Here is an 18,834-nt window from a genome sequence, read left to right as displayed (position 1 = left end):
ATTGTTGACCTCCAGAGATTTTTTCTTTTAAGTAAAAGGGAGATGCACCATTCATCCACTGTGAGAATGGGGGTCTGATACCTAACTAACTACCCCAATCACAAATCCACACACACCAACTAAGGCACCCCCAGGGGGACAGACATGCTTTGGCAGTGAGGCCCCTCCGGAGGTCCAGGGTGTGAACAGCTGCACAGAGGGCTGTGTGCTGTGGAGTCAGCACCTTAGGAGGTGGGAGGGGGCAGTGGGCAGAGAAGGAAGGAGTCTCAGGTCCTGATGGATCAGAAGAAGGAAAATGGGGAGAGGTGGTCAGGACACAGGAGATGGGAAAACCAAGGATGACCAGAAAAGGGGCAAAAAGCAGAAAATGCAGAAAAGTTGAGAGCAGCAAGAGAAAAAGGCAAAACAGTGTGTGGGCAACCAAAGAAAACAGGAAGGAGACGGAGAAGGGGAGAAGGAAACTGAAAATAGAGTGAGATGAAGGGGGAAGGATGTGAGGAGGGAGAGAGAGAGCCAAGAAGAGGACATCAGAACTCTGTAAAGACACCTCCTGTGAGCAGAGGGGATCAGGAGACCCTGGGCAGAGCCTTAGTCTCCACAGAGACCTGGCAGGCCCAGTACACCAGTTCGGCCATGTAAGCCAGCAGGTTGATGGCTGTCAGGACAGCCACAGCCAGTCTCTGGTCCCAGGTGCACATGTCGTAGGTGAGTTCGTCCCTGCAGTGCTCATCACTAGACCGCTGAGGATGTCCGCCGAACTCCTCATTGAACTGGTAGAGCAGCCAGAGGACCAGAGCGCTGATGTAGAGGAGGACGGAGAGCAAGGTGAGCACAAGTTGGAAGAGGGGCAAGGGCCCAGGCAGTCTGTATTCCCATTCGCCCAGGTTCAGCAGGATGGCCAGTGCCGCTGGGATGAAGCAGATGGAGTACATGGCCACACACCACTCCAGGGCTGGCTGGTGCAGGTACAAGGAGGTGTTGATGATGAAGGAGAAGATGATGCCGGCCATGAAGGTCTCCAGTACCTTCAGCAGGCCTGGCATGGTGAGCACATAGCAGGTAGTCTTGTAGATCTTGCAGCGCTCCCACATTTTTACCACTTCCATGGCATAAAACACAGACGCGATGCAGGAGAATGCAGTAGCAGCAATGGCCCGGTCCCGGTAAGGACCATAAGGCAGGAACTGGATGTAGGTGATGGAGTAGATGACAGAGGCCGAGAGACAGAGGAGGGCAGAGTAGCAGGCGTAGGTGTTGGATAAGTACCAGAAGAAAGGAAACTCAGATGGGAGCCTACGTAACTCAACTGTGAGGATAATGAGGGTCACCGCACAACAGAAGCACCAGATGAACATAAACCAGTTACCTATGTACCCCCTGTGAATGCCCATGTCGGCCACCAGGGAGAAGGAGATGCAGGTGGAAAAAATCTGTGGCAGGCGGAGGAAGCGGCAGGTGGTGTCCAAGTCAGCCAGGTATAGAGTTGTTCCTGAGTTGGACATGGTGTTGTGATGGTCAGGCAGGTCACAGTCACTAGGGTGGCAGGATCTTCCTGAGAAGCCACTGTAAAAAAGATCCAGTTCTGGAAGCTGATTAAGAGAGATTCACCTAGAAAGGCTCAGGGACCTGTGACGGCTGAGGCTCAGGGTCTGTGGAGTTAGAATGAATGGCCCAGACACTTGGGTAACAGCACAGAGGCTCCTGAATGGTTCTCTCCACCCATCACTGTTGGCCTTGTTGGGATACTTGTCTTATCCCAAACCTCAGAACTGGGCTGAGTCTGGCCTCAAACCATGAACATTGTGGATCTCTGACTGTGTGCCATTATCTATGGAGACACAGAGAAGGATGGTCCTTATCTGCAATCCAAACCCTTCAAGTCTCTCAAAATCGAAAACAAATTTTTGAAAAATTGTTTGGTAACAAAATTTGACCTGAACAGACATGAGACAATTCATGATCTCTATTTAATTCACTTAGTGTAAAGTTTCAAAAGTTCAGTTGCAGAAACACTAATGTCTGAATATAGGGTGTGTTCACACCCCAGTGGGATGTGATGTCATGTAGAGTAGATGCACCATATCACCTGTCTGGAGCAGATCTGACACCAAGGGTTTCAGAAAAGGAACTGTGGATTTTACTGCTAACCCCATTTTACAGATGAGAAAACTAAGGCCGTGAAATCAAATTCCTTCCCTAGGTGGCATGACTAGGAGGTGGGAACCCAGATAAAAATGCCAAAACTGTGGGTGTGAACACTTTGCTCTAAAGCCCAGCATGTCAGCAGGGCCTATGGGTGGGAGCTCAGGACCAAAGTCTGGGACTCTGGGACCCAGGACACACCTTCAGGGCCACAGCCTCCTTCCACAGCAACCTGAAGACACACCTGGGACAATCTGAAGTATCCTGGCCTCTCCTCCTTGCAGTATCACTAGAAGGAGCTGTCATCTGAGGGGACACAGCCCCACCTGGAGGAGGGCAGCTTCAGAGGTGAGCAGGGAGGAGCCCATGTGATGAGAGCAAGGCTGTGGGGACAAGATGACGTGGGAAGTAGGGACTGTTATGAATTCCCACCCCGCGTTTTGCCTTCACTTGTGGCTCTTCCCCCCTGGGGAGGAGACACCCCCCCCCCCCAACCCAGCGTGACTCCAAAGTGGAACATAATTGAGGAACCACAGAATAAATTAACATAATTTTGGGTTCTGAAGCTCCAAAACTGCCATCTAGGTAGGAGTCTGGAAAGATCTAGGAGCAGTCCTACCTGTGAGGAGTTTCCCGGCCTGGGAGACTGGTGAGCAGCTTCCAAGCTGGGAAGAAGGGATTGGAAATGAACAAGGATGCTGTGTCTGATGCTGATGGGGAGCCTTTCAGGGCATCCCAGGGAGGGGGTGGGGATGGACAGCTAATTGGCCCCCTTTTAAGGGCAGGAACTGAAAGAGGAGGCACCTGCTGGACCCCTGGGAGGAGACAGCTCTGAGGATGCACCCAGGACTGGGGTGGCGGGGGCTGCAGAGTGGAGATGACTGGGGGGATTCCAGGGTCCCAGTGGCCCTGAGGCAGCCCAGTAGGTGTCTTCTGACCCAGAAGGGATGAAGGAATGGAGCCAACCTTCCCCATGGAGGAGGGGCCTGGACTGGAACTGAGAGAGGAGAACAGGGGCCTGAAGGGGTTTCAGGGCTGTGACAGGGACACGTGGCCAGAGTGGCAGGGACCCTGGAGACCATGGAATTGTCACCTGCCCAAAGGCAGTCCCACCAGCCAAGGCTGCAGTCCTGCTCACACAGGGGCTCCTCCAGGGTCCAGTGTGGGGGAGTGAGGCCCATCCCAGCCCGCCCCTCCTCAGGGACAGCTGCCCTGTTTCCAAGGGACTATTTGCTGAGAGGCCCCCAGGGCTGAAGGGCCAGCACCCTGAGCCCCAGCCAGCTTCCTGCCATCAGGGGCCTGGTCAGCTTTGCTAATAACAAAGCCTGGAACAAACAGGCTGGAAAGAAAACACAGAGCAAACCTGAGAACCTCTCTGGACTCAAAAAGCTCCTCGAGATCCAATTGTCAGTGGAACCCCAGAGCCTACTGGCCTCCCAGTGGGCACTACCAGGGTGGAGAGGGGCACTGGGATGAGGAAGGCTGGGGGTGTCACTCTGACTGTCCCTGAATTTGTTCCCAATTTACTGTTAAAATGACCCTGTGATTTACACCTAAGGCTAAATTATAACTTTGGGTCCATTTAACACCACAGACGCAGAGCTTGGGGAAGGAGAGGCATGGGGGTTCCTTCTGTGTGACCCTGGGTAAGCCTGTGCCCTCTCAGGGCCTCAGTTCCCCCACCTGGAGAGCAGGAGGCTTATCTGAGTTTCCCAGCAGCCCCTCCTCCACTGTATCTGTGAGCATGGACATGGTGCCCCTCTACATGGCATGTGCTACATCAGAGCACAGTCTAGATGTGGCTGAGCCCTGTCTTCCCAGCATCAGGCATGTGGACTGGAAGACAGTGAGCCGGGAAGGTCATGGCTGGGACAGAGGAAGGAGGAGGAGGTGTCAGAAGGACAGAGAAGGAGGAGTGGAGATGGAGACTCAGAATGACAAGGAGGCTGTGGAGCCTGGAGGAGACACTTTAGAGCTGGATGATCCTGGACAAGTTATTCATCAGAGCTTCAGTTTCCTAATTTGTACAATGGGCTTAATACCTGATTTGTGTCAATTAAATGAATAAAAGCATGTGAAAGGCTCCTCAAAGGGTCTGAAACAAAACACAGTCATGCCAGCTACCTCTTCCCACCTCCTCCCCGCCTCACCCCCCTGCCACAGAGGACCCAGAAGGCCCTGTCTCCACTCTGGACACAAGTGCATGCAAGCTTGATTTGCTCCAGATCAGGGGCTACAAACCTGTGTGTCTTGAAGGTGGCCCAGAGATGAGTTTGGTTTCTCTTAAGGGAGTTTTCAGGAAAAGAATGTATAAAATGTGTATTATTTCTTCCCTAAGTGTTTGGTAGCTGCAGTGTTTTTATTTCACATGAAAACCCACATTTCCAGCTCCTTTTGAAGCCTCAAGTTTCTGTTTGTGCCCTCCAAGAGTCTGTTTACCCAGTCCTGTAGAAGTTCTGTAATCAAATCCCACTGGCCTCCAAAATCAGATTTGCTGGGGGTTCTCAGTCCCTCTGCCAGATCCCCAGGTTGGGAAGTCTGTTGTGGGTCCTAGAACTTTCTTAACAGTTTGAGAATTTCTTTGGTATAATTTTTCTGCAGTTTGTGGGTCATCTGCTTGGCAGCTCTATGGTGGGGTTAATGGCGACCTCCTCCAAGAGGGCTTATGCCACATGCTAAGTGACCCAGGTCTGCTGCAGCCAGAGCCCCTGTCCCCATGGCAGGCCACTGCTGACCCATGCCTCCATAGGAGATACTCAAACACTCAAAGGCAGGTCTGGTTCTGTCTCTATGGGGCCTCTGGGTCCTGGTGCACACAAGGTTTTGTTTGAGCCCTCTGAGCGTCTCTGGTGGGTATGAGGTTTGATTCTAATTGTTATTTTGCCCTTCCTACTGTCTTGTTGGGGCTTCTCCTCTGCCCTTAGACATGGGGTATCTTTTTCTGGTGGGATCCAACATTCTCCTGTTGATGGCTGTTTAGCAGTGAGTTGCAATTTTGGAGTTCTTGCTGGAGAAGATGAGCACACGTTCTTCTACTCCACCACCTTGTATTAGTCTAAAGAATAGCAAGGAGAGATAAGAAAGCCTTCCTCAGTGATCATTGCAAAGAAATACAAGAAAATAATAGAATGGGGATGACTAGAGATCTCTTCAAGAAAATTAGAGATACCAAGGGAATATTTCATGCAAAGATGGGCACAATAAAGGACAGAAATGGTATGAACCTAACAGAAGCAGAAGATATTAAGAAATGGTGGAAAGAACATACAGAAGAACTATACCAAAAAAATCTCTGTGACCCAGATAACCACAGTGGTATGATCACTCACCTAGAGCCAGACATCCTGGAGTCTGAAGTCAAGTGGGCCTTAGGAAGCATCACTACAAATAAAGCTAGTGGAGGTGATTGAAATCCAGATGAGCTATTTCAAGTCCTAAAAGATGATTCTGTTAAAGTGCTGCACTCATTATGCCAGCAAATTTGGAAAACTCAGTAGTGGCCAGAAGGACTGAAAAAGGTCCGTTTTCATTCCAATCCCAAAGAAAGGCAATGCCAAAGAATGTTCAAACTACCACACGATTGCACTCATCTCACACTCTAGAAAAGTAATGCTCAAAATTGTCCAAGCCAGGCTTCAGCAGTATGTGAACTGAGAACTTCCAGATGTTCAAGCTGGATTTTAAAAAAGTAGAGGAACCAGAGATCAAATTGCCAACATTCGTTGGATCATTGAAAAAGCAAGACGGTTCCAGAAAAACATCTACTTCTGTTTCATTGACTAAGCCAAAGCTTTTGACTGTGTGTATCACAACAAACTGGAAAATTCTGAAAGAGATGAGAATACCAGACCACCTTACCTGCCTCTTGAGAAATCTGTATGCAGGTCAAGAAGTAACAGTTAGAACTGGACATTGAACAATGAACTAGTTCCAAATTGGGAAAGGACTACATCAAGGCTGTATGTTGTCACCCTGCTTATTTAACTTATATGCAGAATATATCATGTGAAATGCCGGGCTGGATGAAGCTGGAATCAAGATTGCCAGGAGAAATATCAATAAACTTATATATGCAGGTGACACCACCCTTATGTGGTGGTGTTAAAGTGAAGAAAACCAACAGAAAGTGAGGAGGAATTAAAGAGCCTCATGATGAAAGTGAAAAAGGAAGGTGAAAAGCTGGCTTAAAACTCAACATTCAAAAAACGAAGATCATGGCATCTGGTCCCACCACTTCATGGCAAATAGATGGAGAAACTATGGAAACAGTGACAGATTTTCTTTTCTTGGGCTCCAAAATCACTGCAGATGGTGACTGCAGCCATGAAATTAAAAATTCTTGCTCCTTGGAAGAAAAGCTATGACCAAACTACACAGCATATTAAAAAGCAGAGACATTACTTTGTCAACAAAGGTCCATCTAGTCAAAGCTATGGTTTTTCCAGTAATCATGTATCAATGTGAGAGTTGGACCATAAAGAAAGCTGAATGCCAAAGAATGAATGCTTTTGAACTGTGGTGCTGGAGAAGATTCTTGAGAGTCCCTTGGACTGCAAGGAGATTCAACCAATCAGTCCTAAAGGAAATCACTCCTGATTATTCATTGGAAGGACTGATGCTGAAGCTGAAACTCCAATACTTTGGCCACCTGATGAGAAGAGTTGACTCATTTGAAAAGACCCTGATGCTGGGAAAGATTGAAGGCAGGAGGAGAAGGGGATGACAGTGGATGAGATCGTTGGATGGCATCACTGCCTTGATGGACATGAGTTTGAGCAAGCTCTGGGAGTTGGTGATGAACAGGGAAGCCTGGCATGCTGCAGTTCATGGAGTCACAAAGAGTCAGACATGACTGAGCAACCGAATTGAACTGAACTTGAAGTCTCAGGAGATCTGCTGTCACTGGGCTGTTTTGTCTTGCGGTGGAGGGGTGGAGCTGAGCAGATGCTACGTCCATTACTTTATATTGTTTTTTATTCTTATATTTGTTTAGTTTTTTATATTTTCTTCTTGTCATGTATAACTGACATAAAGCAAGACTATGATCATCTCCCATGTCCCAGTTTCCCCTCTTGGGCGTGGCCAGACTTCCTGACTGCTCAGAGGAACATTACCCCTCCATCCAGGAAGCATCTATGTTCTCAACCTCTTGTACAGCCTTCAGCACATTTCACATGCTCTGAAATCATATTTAGACATGTGTGTACATATGCAGCTTCCCAAGTGGCTCTAGTGGTAAAGAATCCGCCTGCAATGCAAGAGACATGGGTCCCATCCCTGAGTTATGACTATCCCCTGGAGAAGGGAATGGCAACCTACTCCAAAATTCTTGCCTGGTAAAATTTCATGGATAGAGGAGCCTGGTGAGTTACAGTCTATGTGGTCACAAAGAGTCCCAGAAAACTCAGTGACTGCACATACATATGCATGCATATATGCACACGTTTTGTGATACATATTGTAGGTGTTTTTTTTTGCAATTTTATAAACATGAGATCATGTCATGCACAGGGCATCTTGCTTTTTCACCAGCCCTGACAAGTGCAAGTGGTCCTCCCCAGGGGCCTTAATCCTCTTACTTTCCTTCCCTCCTGGCTCCTGTGGGCATTTGGACTGACCACCCTTCTCTAGACCAGTGGATCCTCCCCTGTGAGTCTCAGACACTGGGGGACACAAGATATGACAAGGGGTCCTGGGATCCATGTGACCACCATACTCTAGTGCAGAAGGTTGGCAATCCTCTTTGTAAACTTTTTAAAAATATGAGAAAGACTCTTTTCTTCATTTCTGGAAACTTTTTGGTTTCCTAGGGCTACCACAACAAGTTAGCACAAGTTAGGTGGCTTAAAACAACAGAGATTTATTCTTCTCACAATCCTGGATGCCCACAATCTGAAATTAAGGTGTCAGCAGGGCTGTGATGTCTGTGATTCTCCAATAGGGTCCATCCTTGCCTCCTTCACCTTCTGGAGGTCCCTTAGCTTGTAGCCACTTAATTCTATCTCTGCCTCCACCTTCATGTGCTCATCTTCTCTCAACTCTGTGTGTGCAAGCCTCTCTGTCCTTTGTCTTATAAAGAAACCTGTCACTGGACTGTGGGCCAGCACTCCATCCAGGATGATTTTCATTCCTAAACCCTTAACTAAATATGTCTGCAAAGACCATACTTCTAAATAGCATCACATTCTGAGGTTCTGAGTAGATTTGAATTTGGGGGATATTCTGCAACCCATTAAGGTTCTCTCTCATATCTTCCTGTCCTTATTTCATAGTGTCTTTTTCTAATGTGTTTATCGCATTAAGTGTATTTATTTGCTTTATCTTTTAGATTGGTGTTTGTTCACTGAAGTTCCCGTGACTTACAGTGGGTAGATCCCTCATGTACCTTGTCATTAAACTGTGAGCCCCATTTTACAGGACCCCCTTTTCCTCAGAGGATCCTGCTGCTTGGGTTGGGAGCTTCACCCAGAATAACTGTACTTGTTCCTGCTCAGGACCCTCCAGGCCAATCTCCTGTTGGGCACCAACTGTGTTAATTTCCAGGTTGGAGTTGTTGGACCTCAGAAATCATGAATATTTGGGCTCAACACACAAGAAGTAGACTTGACATTTTTATTTCTCCTGTGGAGACTTAAAAAAATCCAAACTCCCATGGATGTAAATATCAGCCTTGACTTTTCCTCTTGCCGAAGGGTAGGTTTTCCTTGTCTACCCTTGCTCCTAGGCTGCAGGCCACGTGGTCTTGGCTTTAGGGAAGTGTCTCAGCTCAACTCCTTACCTTGTGTTGCTCCAAAGTCTCATTCCTGACCCAAGTGGGCATATAGACCAGTCTCCAGTTGGCCAGGCTCAATTCTCCATTTCTCTTTCTCTCAAACATCCAATCAGTAGTGACATCAGCTCTGCTACTGAAGGTTCAGAGACCCTTGAGTAAAGCATCTAATTGTACAACTCCTTCCTCTCATCTGTGCCTTGTTAATTCTAACTTGCCTTGATCCCAAATCACCTCCTCTAAGAAGACTTCCTGGATCCCACCAGCTCCATCTCTCATTGCTCCCAGACTGATACTTCTCAACCTTGGTCCTCTGGGAAGCAGAGGTTGTGGACAAGTCATTACAGGATCCTGCATCTTATCTGAGCACCACAAGTGAGGTGGGGAGTAACAGAGGTGTTGGATGGGCCTGAACACTGTAGAAATAAGTTGGATTTTAGCTGTGAGTGATGATGCCTCACTGACATTTTCTATGGTTGGGCCATTCAATCAGATGCCCACACTGAAATTGTGCCTCCAGTTATTAGGAGGAAGATGAAATGGAGGTCAGTGAAGAAGCAACACAGAGTATAGTGGTCATGTGGAGCAACTGGAACACACGTACTAACTGTGGGTGTGTAAAAGCTACACTCAAGGGTCTGACAGTTTCTTATATAATTAAACATAAACTACCCCATGATCCGGCAATTTCATATATAAATATTTTCTCAACAGAAATTAAAGTTGACTCTATAAGACTTGCATGAGAATGTTGATCACAGCTTTCCCATAATAATCTCACACTGGAAGCAAACAATACGTCAATTAACTGGGGGATGAACAAACAGTAATATATTCAAGGGAGGTTTCCCTGGTGGCTCATTGGTAAAGAATCCACCTGCAATGTGGAAGATGCTCGCAGAAGGCATGGGTTTGATTTCTGGTCCGGGAAGATCCTCTGGAGAGGGAAATGGCAATTCACTCCAGTATTCTTGCCTGGGAAATCCCATGGACAGAGGAGCCTGGTGGGTTACAGTTGTGGGAGTTGCAACAACAAATATATTCAAAACTAGATTATCACCCACAATACAAATGAATGAACCATACATCTACACAAACATGGTTGCATCTCAAAAACTGGATGCTGAGTGAAAGAAGCCAGGCACAAAAGAGTATACACTATAGATTCTGAAATAGGTTCAAGTAATCTATGAGGACATGCTGCATGGTGTGCTGTGGTCCGTGGAGTTGCAAAGAGTTGGACTTGACTGAGCAACTGAACTGAATCTATGAGGTGAAAAAGTCAGAAGCAGTTCCCTCTTGGGTGGGGGACATGGATACACTTAGAAATGTATGAGGAAACCTTCTGAGGTGTTTTTATTGCTTTTATTTTAACTGTTTGCAACACTTGGGTGTTTGCATTTGTCAAAACTCATTGAATGGTGCAGTTAAGATTTGCGCCTGTCATTGTATGTAAAATTTACCTAAAGGAATAAAAGAGAACCATAAACAAATGCTGAACCCCAGTTAATGCTAGCAGTTCTGAAGTACTCAGGGCTGAAGTGAAGCATGTTTGAAGCTTACTTTAGTACATTTTTTAAAAGACGTATTAGTGGATGGAAAGAGAAATGGATAAGTAGACAGATACGTGATGGAGTAAGTACCTATATTTATTGAAGAACTAAGTAATGAATGTATGGGTGTTCACTGTGTAATGCTTTCAAATTTGAACATTTTCATTCCCCATATTAATCCCAAGAACACACATTTTGAACAAAAATCTAATATATTTGTTTTGGATTGATGAAAATGTGAAGAAGAACTAAAGAGCCTCTTGATGAAAGTGAAAGAGGAGAGTGAAAAAGTTGGCTTAAAGCTCAACATTCAGAAAACTAAGATCATAACATCCGGTCCCATCACTTCATGGCAAATAGATGGGGAAACAGTGGAAACAGTGGCTGACTTTATTTTTCTGGGCTCCAAAATCACTGCAGATGGTGATTGCAGCCATGAAGTTAAAAGACACTTACTCCTTGGAAGGAAAGTTATGACCAACCTACACATTATATTAAAAAGCAGAGACGTTACTTTGTCAACAAAGGTCCATCTAGTCAAGGCTATGGTTTTTCAGTGGTCACGTATGGATGTGAGAGTTGGACTATAAAGAAAGCTGAGCACAGAAGAATTCTTGCTTTTGAACTGTGGTGTTGGAGAAGACTCGAGAGTCCCTTGGACTGCCAGGATATCCAACTAGTCAATCCTAAAGGAGATCAGTCCTGGGTGTTCATTGGAAGGACTAATGTTGAAGCTGAAATTCCAATACTTTGGCCACCTGATGCGAAGAGCTGACTCATTGGAAAAGACCCTGAAGCTGGGAAGGATTGAGGGCAGGAGGAAAAGGGGATGACAGAGGATGAGATGGTTGGATGGCATCACCAACTCAATGGACATGGGTTTGGGTGGATTCTGGGAGTTTGTGATGGACAGGGAGGCCTGGCGTGCTGCAGTTCATGGGGTCACAAAGAGTCGGACACAACTGAGCAACTGAACTGAACTGAACTGAACTGATGACAATGTTAGTCACAGGAGACAAATGGGAGTAAATGGCTTCTGTGTTTTGCTTTATTAATATCCATTGTACAGAAAGCGGTCTTATAGGACTATAATAGGGTAAGATAAAGAGATTTTATAGTAACTTCTTCAAGCTCAGGATTGATTTTTTAGCTACTTTCCAAGCAAGGTAAATGCTGACCTTTTAAAAAATTATCTTTAGTGTTTCTTTAGTAGACAGTATCAATAATTAGTCTGTAACACTATAATTTCCTATCACTATAAGTTTATTATAGTTTAACTTTAATTGAAAGAAATAGATTCTGAACCCATGAATTTTTTGTGCATGGATTTTCTTTTGAGTGAAAATAAAATTTAAGATGTCCTCCCATTCTGTAAAGTGTTTGATAACATTTTACAAATATGCAGTTTCAAGACATGCATATGCCACCTTTTGATAATGTTTTAAATGATGGAATACTTTATAACAATCTGTAGAAATTCTGTTTTTCCAAATTTCCAATTTTAATTTTTGCTCTTTCATCTTATATGATATTAAAGAGCATGGTGATATGAAAACATCTTGAGTGTACATCAGTGGGTAAATAGAATAAGAAACACATGTGGAATACTATTTAGCCCTAAAAAAGGAAAGAGATTCGGTCATTAGCAGCAACAGAGATAAACCTGGAGGACGTTACACTAAGTGGAAAGGGAGACACAGAAAAGCTAGCAAAATCTCACTTATGTGTGGAATCTAAAATATTCAGGTTAACAGAGGCAGAATGTAGAACAGTGGTTACAAGGGACAAGGAGGTGGGGAAATGGGGAGATGTTGCCAAAGGATACGAAGTTGCAGTTCAATCCAAGGATGCTCTGATGATGCGGTTTGGGAAGGAAACAAGCTGGGGAAATTAAATGCTCAGAAAGGCTACCAAATATTTCTGAATGTGCTTCTGCTGATGACAATGGAGGTCACTGCTCCAGACAGACAGCCCGGAGAGAACCTCAGATCCATGCTTCCTCACTTACTCTGTTTGGTGCACAATATTAGGAAACTCTACTTGTTTAGAAGATATAAGAAAGCCCCTTGGAAACTTTTCCAGCACCCAACTCCCTTTGAGAATATGACTATCCCAGAAATATGCATGCACTTACCCTGGAAATACTATATTCACTTACAGGGCTCTATAGACCTCCTAAAATCCATCTCAGGACATCGGTGGACTCATGGGTTTCAGGGTAAGAAGCAGCCTTGCAGCAGTAAGTCAGGTGATTCCTGCACTATGGGTCCCTAGTTCATACACAGGCCTCCCTCACTGGTGCCCCCACAAATGCCAGAGTTCCCCAGATAGACAAGAGAGTCCTCTGGAGGCAAACCAAGGAATCTGAGTCCTGACAAAGATGCCCACACTCATCTTCATGGTCCCCTTTTCTTTCTATGACTCAGGAGTTCTGGGATCCCTGCCACAGGACCCTCAGAAGGTGACTATTGAAGCCTTTGGGGAAGGTGGAGTGCTGCTGTATTTTCTACTATTTGAATCAAATTCTTTTCAGAGAGTTGATTGTGGTCTAGAGTTTTCATCCTGTGGGGCTTCTGAACTAGGACTCTGATAGGGGAGGGGTACTTCTCACAGGAGAAGCCAGGGGCAAAGAGGACTGAGCAATGTTTATGGGAGAGAGAGAGTAGAGTCTGGCAGGGACAGGCATTCACAGTCTTGGGCACCACAAGACTCTCACTTTTGAACCCCCCTCATTGCATATCTGTCTCTTTCCTATCTGGAAGGAATTCCCAGAGGCTTTCTCTGTAAGTGAATGTTAGTCCCCTGTTTACATGTCAACAATGGCTTCCTACTGAGTCCCAAATGCTTAATGTGTCCCCAAGGCTGTGAATGCCTGTCCCTGCCAGAGTCTACTCTTCTGTGTGTGTATCTGTGTGTCTCTGTCTCTCTCCATTATAAACATTGCTCAGACCACCCACCCTGGCTTCTCCTGCTTACTATGAGAAGTGCCCCTCCCCCAGCACAGCCCTGGTTCAGGAGCCCCTCATTTCCTCAGGATGCTCACTCCAGACCATGGTCCACTCTCTGAAAAGGGTTTAATCCAAATATTGGAAAATACAACAGCAATGCACCCTTGCAGAGCTTAAATTGTCACCTTTGAGAGGGTCATACAATGGGGTTCCCAGAACTCCCTTGTCATATCCTGTGTCCCCAGTGTCTGAGACTTGCAGTGAAGGGTCCACTGATCTAGAGAAAGGAGATCAGTGCAAATGCTCACAGGAGCCAAGAGGGAAGGAAATAAGTAAAGGAGATGGAGAGGACTAGGGCCCATGGAAAGGACCAACTGTACCTGTCAGGGGTGGTGGAAAAGCAATGCTGTGTGCGTGACACAGTCTCATGTTTATAAAACAGAAAAAAAATACAGATACACCCTACAAACATAAGTGCATGTGTACACATATGTCTACATATGATATCAGAGTATGTGAAATGTGTTGAAGGCGGTACATGAGGTTGAGGACATGGGTGTTCCCTGGATGGAGGAACAGGCAGGGAGCAGGCAGGAAGCCTGGCCATGCTGAAGAGAGGAAACCCAGCACATATTGAGATAATTATAGTCCTGCTTTATGTCAACTGTACATGAGAAGAATAAAATATAGGAAACTACACAAAGATATACATGGAAAACAATATAGAGGGCATAGTCTCTGCTCATCTCCAGTCACTCCCCCAAGGGAACATAGCCCAGTGATACCAGATCTCCTGAAGTTTCTAAAGGAGCAGGAAATCTGGAGTTTCATGTGAAATTAAAACACTGCAGCTTCCAAACCCTTAGGGAAGAAACAATACCTATTCCACACCATTTCTTCCAGAAAACACTGTGAGGGAAAACTAAACACATCAGGGGACCACCTTCAGTACAAACCAGTTTGTAACCCCCAATCTAGAGCAAATCAAGCTTACGTGTACTCATCTCCAGAGTGGGGCCTTCTGGGTCCTATGTGAGGGGAAGGGGGACAGGTAGCTGGCATGACTGTTTTGTTTCAGACCCTCTGAGGAGCCTTTCACATGCTTTTATTCATTTAATTGACACAAATCAGGTATTAAGCTCTTGGCACACATGAGGAAACTGAAGCTCTGATGAATAACTTGCCCAGGATCATCTGGCTCTGAAGTGTCCCCTCCAGGCCCCACAGCCTCCTTGCAACTCTGAGTCTCCATCCCCTCCTCCTTCTCTGCCCTTGTGGCACCTCCTCCTCCTTCCTCTGTCCCGGTCATGACCCTCCCAGCTCACTGTTTCCCCGTCCACAAGATGGTGCTGGGCAGGCAGGGCTCAGCCACATCCAGGCTGTGCTCTGATGGGGACACCATGTCAGGCTCACAGATTAGAGTAGAGGAGGGGCTGCTGGGAGACTCAGGCAAACCTGCTGATTTCCAGGTGGGGGAACTGAGGCCCAGAGAAGGTACAAGCTTTACCCAGGGTCACACAACAGGAACCACCACACCTCTCCTTCCCCAAGCTCTGCGTCTGTGGTGTTAAATGCATCCAAAGTTATTATTTAGCCTTAGGTGTAAATCACAGGGTCATTTTAACAGTAAATTGGGAACAAATTCAGGGACAGTCAGAGTGACATCCCAGCCTCTCTCACGGCCCACTGGGAGGCCCACAGGCTCCAGGGCTCCCCTGGCAATTGGCGCTCAAGGAGCTCTGGGAGTCCAGGGCGGTTCTCAGGATTTGCTCTCTTTCTCTTTCCAGCCTCAGCTTGTCCCAGGGTTTATTATCAGCAAAGGAGACAAGGCCCCTGACGGCAGGAAGCTGGCTGGGGCTCAGGGTGCTGGCCCTTCAGCCCTGGGGACCTCTCAGCAAATAGTCCCTTGGAAACAGGGCAGCTGTCCCTGAGGAGGGGCGGGCTGGGAGGGCCCTCACTCCCCCCACACTGGACCCTGGAGGAGCCCCTGTGTGAGCAGGACTGCAGCCCTGGCTGGCGGGACTGCCTTGGGCAGGTGACCTGGGCAATTCCATGGTCTCCAGGGTCCCTGCCACTCTGGCCACATGTCCCTGTCACAGCCCTGAAACCCCTTCAGGCCCCTGTTCTCCTCTCTCAGTTCCAGTCCAGGCCTCTCCTCCATGGGGAAGGTTGGCTCCATGCCTGCATCTCTTCTTGGTCAGAAGACACCTACTGGGCTTCCTCAGGGCCACTGGGACCCTGGAATCCCCCGTCGTCTCCACTCTGCCACTCCCACCCCTGCCCCTGTCCCAGGTGCATCCTCAGGGCTGTCACCTCCCAGGAGTCCTGCAGGTGCTTTCTGTTTCCACTCCTTCCCTTAAAAGGGGGGCCTATCATTTGTCCATCCCCATCCCCTCCCTGGGATGCCCTGAAAGGCTCCCCATCAGCATCAGACACAGCATTCTTGTTCATTTCCAATCCCTTCTTCCCAGCTTGGAAGTTGCTAACCAGTCTCCCAGGCCAGGAATATCCTCACATGTAGGACTGCTCCTAGATCTTTCCAGACTCCCAGCTGGATGACAGATTTGGAGCTTAAGAGCCAAACATTATGTCAATTTACTCTGTGATTCCTCCAACACACTTCACCTTGGAGTCATGCTGGCAGAGGGGATTTACAGCAGTCCCTACTTACAATATCATCTTGTCCCCACAGCCTTGTTCTCACCCCATGGCTCCTCCCTGTCCACCCCTAAAGCTGCCCTCCTCCGGGTGGGGCTGTTTCCCCTCAGATGGTAGCTCCTTCTAGTGATGCTGCAGGGAGGAGAGGCTGGGACACATGTGTCTTCAGGTTGCTGTGGAAGGAGGCCATGGCCCTGAAGGGGTGTTCTGGGTTCCAGAGCCCTGAGCTTTGGTTCTGGGCTCTCACCCACAGGCCCTGCTGACATGTGGGCTGTATAGCCAAGTGCTCAAAGCCACAGCTTTGGCATTGTTATCTGAGTTCCCACTCCTATCCATGGAACTTCGTAGTAGACGTTTTGGTTCCCTGAGCCTTATTTTCTCTTTTGTCAAATGGTAAGCAGTACAATGTACAATTCCTGTTCTGAAAACTTGGGGGTCAGATCTTCTCCAGAATTCAGAATTTTTCTGCTTCAGACAGGTGTCATGGTGCATCTACTGTATATGACATCATACCACATTGGGGTCTGAAAGCACCTTGTGATCAAGCATAGTAGCATTTCTGCAACTGAACTTTTGAAGTTTAACACTAAGTGAAATAAATAAAGATCATAACTTGTCTCATGTTCATTCAGGTCAAATGTTCTTACCAAACAAAATTTTAAAACTCTTTTGGATATTTTACAGCTTTGAAGGTTAAGATTACAGATAAGGACCATCCTACCCTGTGTCTCTGACAGTAATGGCAAAAAGTTCAAAGAGATAAGTAATGTTCATGGTTTGATGCCAGACCCAACCCAGCTGTGAGCTGTGGGATAAGACAAGTCTTGTGACAAGGTCTAGGGTGATGGGTGGGGAGAACCATTCTGGAGCAGCTGTGCTGTTACCCAAGTGTCTGGGCCATTGGTTCCAACTCCACAGATTCTGAGCCTCAGCTGACACTGAACCCTGAACTTTTTCTACTTGTCTGACTCAATCCACCTCCTGAGCTCCTTCACGAAGACCACAGCCATCCTGACGTCAGTGATCCGCGTGAACACGTGGTCGTCCTCAGGCCTGAGCTCTGTGACCATCATGGGCTTCTTCTTCCGCCTGCTGCAGCTGCTCTCCACCTGTGTGGCCTTATCCCTGGTGGCCAGCGAGAACGCTTGAAATGCGGACCTAAGTAACTGGTCAATGTTCATCTGGTGCTTCTGCTTCACTGTGACCCTCCTCAGTCTCATAGTTGAATTATGTAAAATCCAGGAGAAACTTTCTTGGTCCTGGGACAACTTCCTCATCGCCTACACCTGCTTCTCTGCCCTCGTCTGCCTCTCAGCCTCCATCATGTACCCCATCATCCATTTTCAGCTGTTGAGTTATGGCACCCAGCAGAACCATGCTATCGCCGCCACTGCATTCTCCTGTATTGCTTCAGTGGCTTACGCCGTGGAAGCAGTCTGGACCTGTGTCAAGATGAGTGAGTCCTTCTGCTCCTTTATCGGCCTGCTCAAAAAGCTAGAGATCACTGTGGCCTGTGCCATCCTCGCTTTCATCAGCAACACCTTCCTGTACATGCACCACCCGGCCCTGGTGTGGTGTGTGGCTGTGTACTCCATCTGCTTCATCCTGCGGGTCATATCCATATTGCGGCACCAGTGTGACTGTCATGAGAGTCTGCCCTCCTCTCGTGCTGTGTTTGGGCAGACTGTGTTCTCCGTCCTCCTCTACATCTCTGCTGTTGTCCTCTGGCCTCTCTATCAGTTCAACGAGCAGTTTGGCGGGAATCCCCAGCGGTCCGGAGATGCAAGCTGCAATGCTGGGTATAGTGTGTGCCACTGGGACCAACAACTGGCTGTAGCCATCCTGACAGCCATCAACCTGCTGATTTACGTGGTTGACCTGGTGATCTCGGCCTTCCTAATCTGAGGCTCTGCCCAGAGGCTCCTGATTCCCTCTTCTCACCGGAGGTTTCTTTACCGAGCTCTTACATTCTCTGATGTCTTCTTTCTGTCTCCCTCTCTCCCTCCTCACATCCTTCCCCACTCATCTTACTCTCTTTGCTGTTTCCTTCCCTCCTTCTGCTCTGTCTCCTTCCTGTTTTGTGTGGTTGCCCCCACCCTGTTTTGCTTTTTCCTCATTTTCTACTCTTTGTCCCTTTTTGGGTCATTCTTAGTTTTCTTGTCTCCTGTGTCCTGACCACCTCCCCCCATTTTCCTTCTTCTGATCCATCAGGACCTGAGACTCCTTCCTTCTCTGCTCACTGCCCGCTCCCACCTCTTAAGTTGCTGACTCCAAAGCACACAGCCCTCTGTGCAGCTGTTCACACCCTGGGCCTCCGGAGGTCCTCATTGCCAATGTGTGTCTGTTCCCCGACAGTGCCTTAGTTGGTATGTGTGTGTTTGGTAGGGCGGAGGGGGTTGTAGCTAGGGATTGGGCCACCTTTCTCCCTGTGTAAGGTGGTATACGGTGTCCCTCCCCTTTAAGGTAAAAGAAAAACTCAGGAGTTCAATAATTTCCAGTGAGTTGCAAGCTTAAAGCAGAGACCTTGGATCCAGAGGCCCTACCTGATGCTCTGTCCTACCTGAGATTGGCTCCAGAATATTGTGGACTCACTAAATACCTGCTGCCTAGAGCTCATTTTAAAGCTAGTGTAGGGTAGATGACTTCCAGTCCAACTACTCTCCGGGGAATCAAAAACTGAACTGGCAAAGAGCTGCAGTTTCTTGAAGACAACACTCCAAAGTATTTCAGAGGTACAGAGATGCGACCCACCATCCCCAGTGCT

At 47.4% G+C, this 18,834-nt stretch overlaps 1 protein-coding gene and 1 pseudogene across 1 annotated transcript; one reads left to right on the top strand and one right to left on the bottom strand.

Annotated features, from left to right (window-relative positions):
* Positions 1-566: 566 nt before the first annotated feature.
* LOC133068357 (myeloid-associated differentiation marker-like) lies at positions 567-1,391 on the bottom strand. The gene has a single exon (XM_061159598.1). The coding sequence runs from the start codon at positions 1,389-1,391 to the stop codon at positions 567-569; it is 825 nt and encodes a 274-aa protein (XP_061015581.1).
* On the top strand, positions 1,390-17,975 carry LOC133067988 (myeloid-associated differentiation marker-like; annotated as a pseudogene).
* Positions 17,976-18,834: the final 859 nt, after the last annotated feature.

The sequence above is a fragment of the Dama dama genome, chromosome 13 (genome assembly GCF_033118175.1).
Source record: "Dama dama isolate Ldn47 chromosome 13, ASM3311817v1, whole genome shotgun sequence".
Lineage (NCBI taxonomy): Eukaryota > Metazoa > Chordata > Mammalia > Artiodactyla > Cervidae > Dama > Dama dama.
The sequence above is the reverse complement of the archived record's forward strand: the minus strand, read 5'-3'. Positions and strand labels throughout refer to the sequence as shown.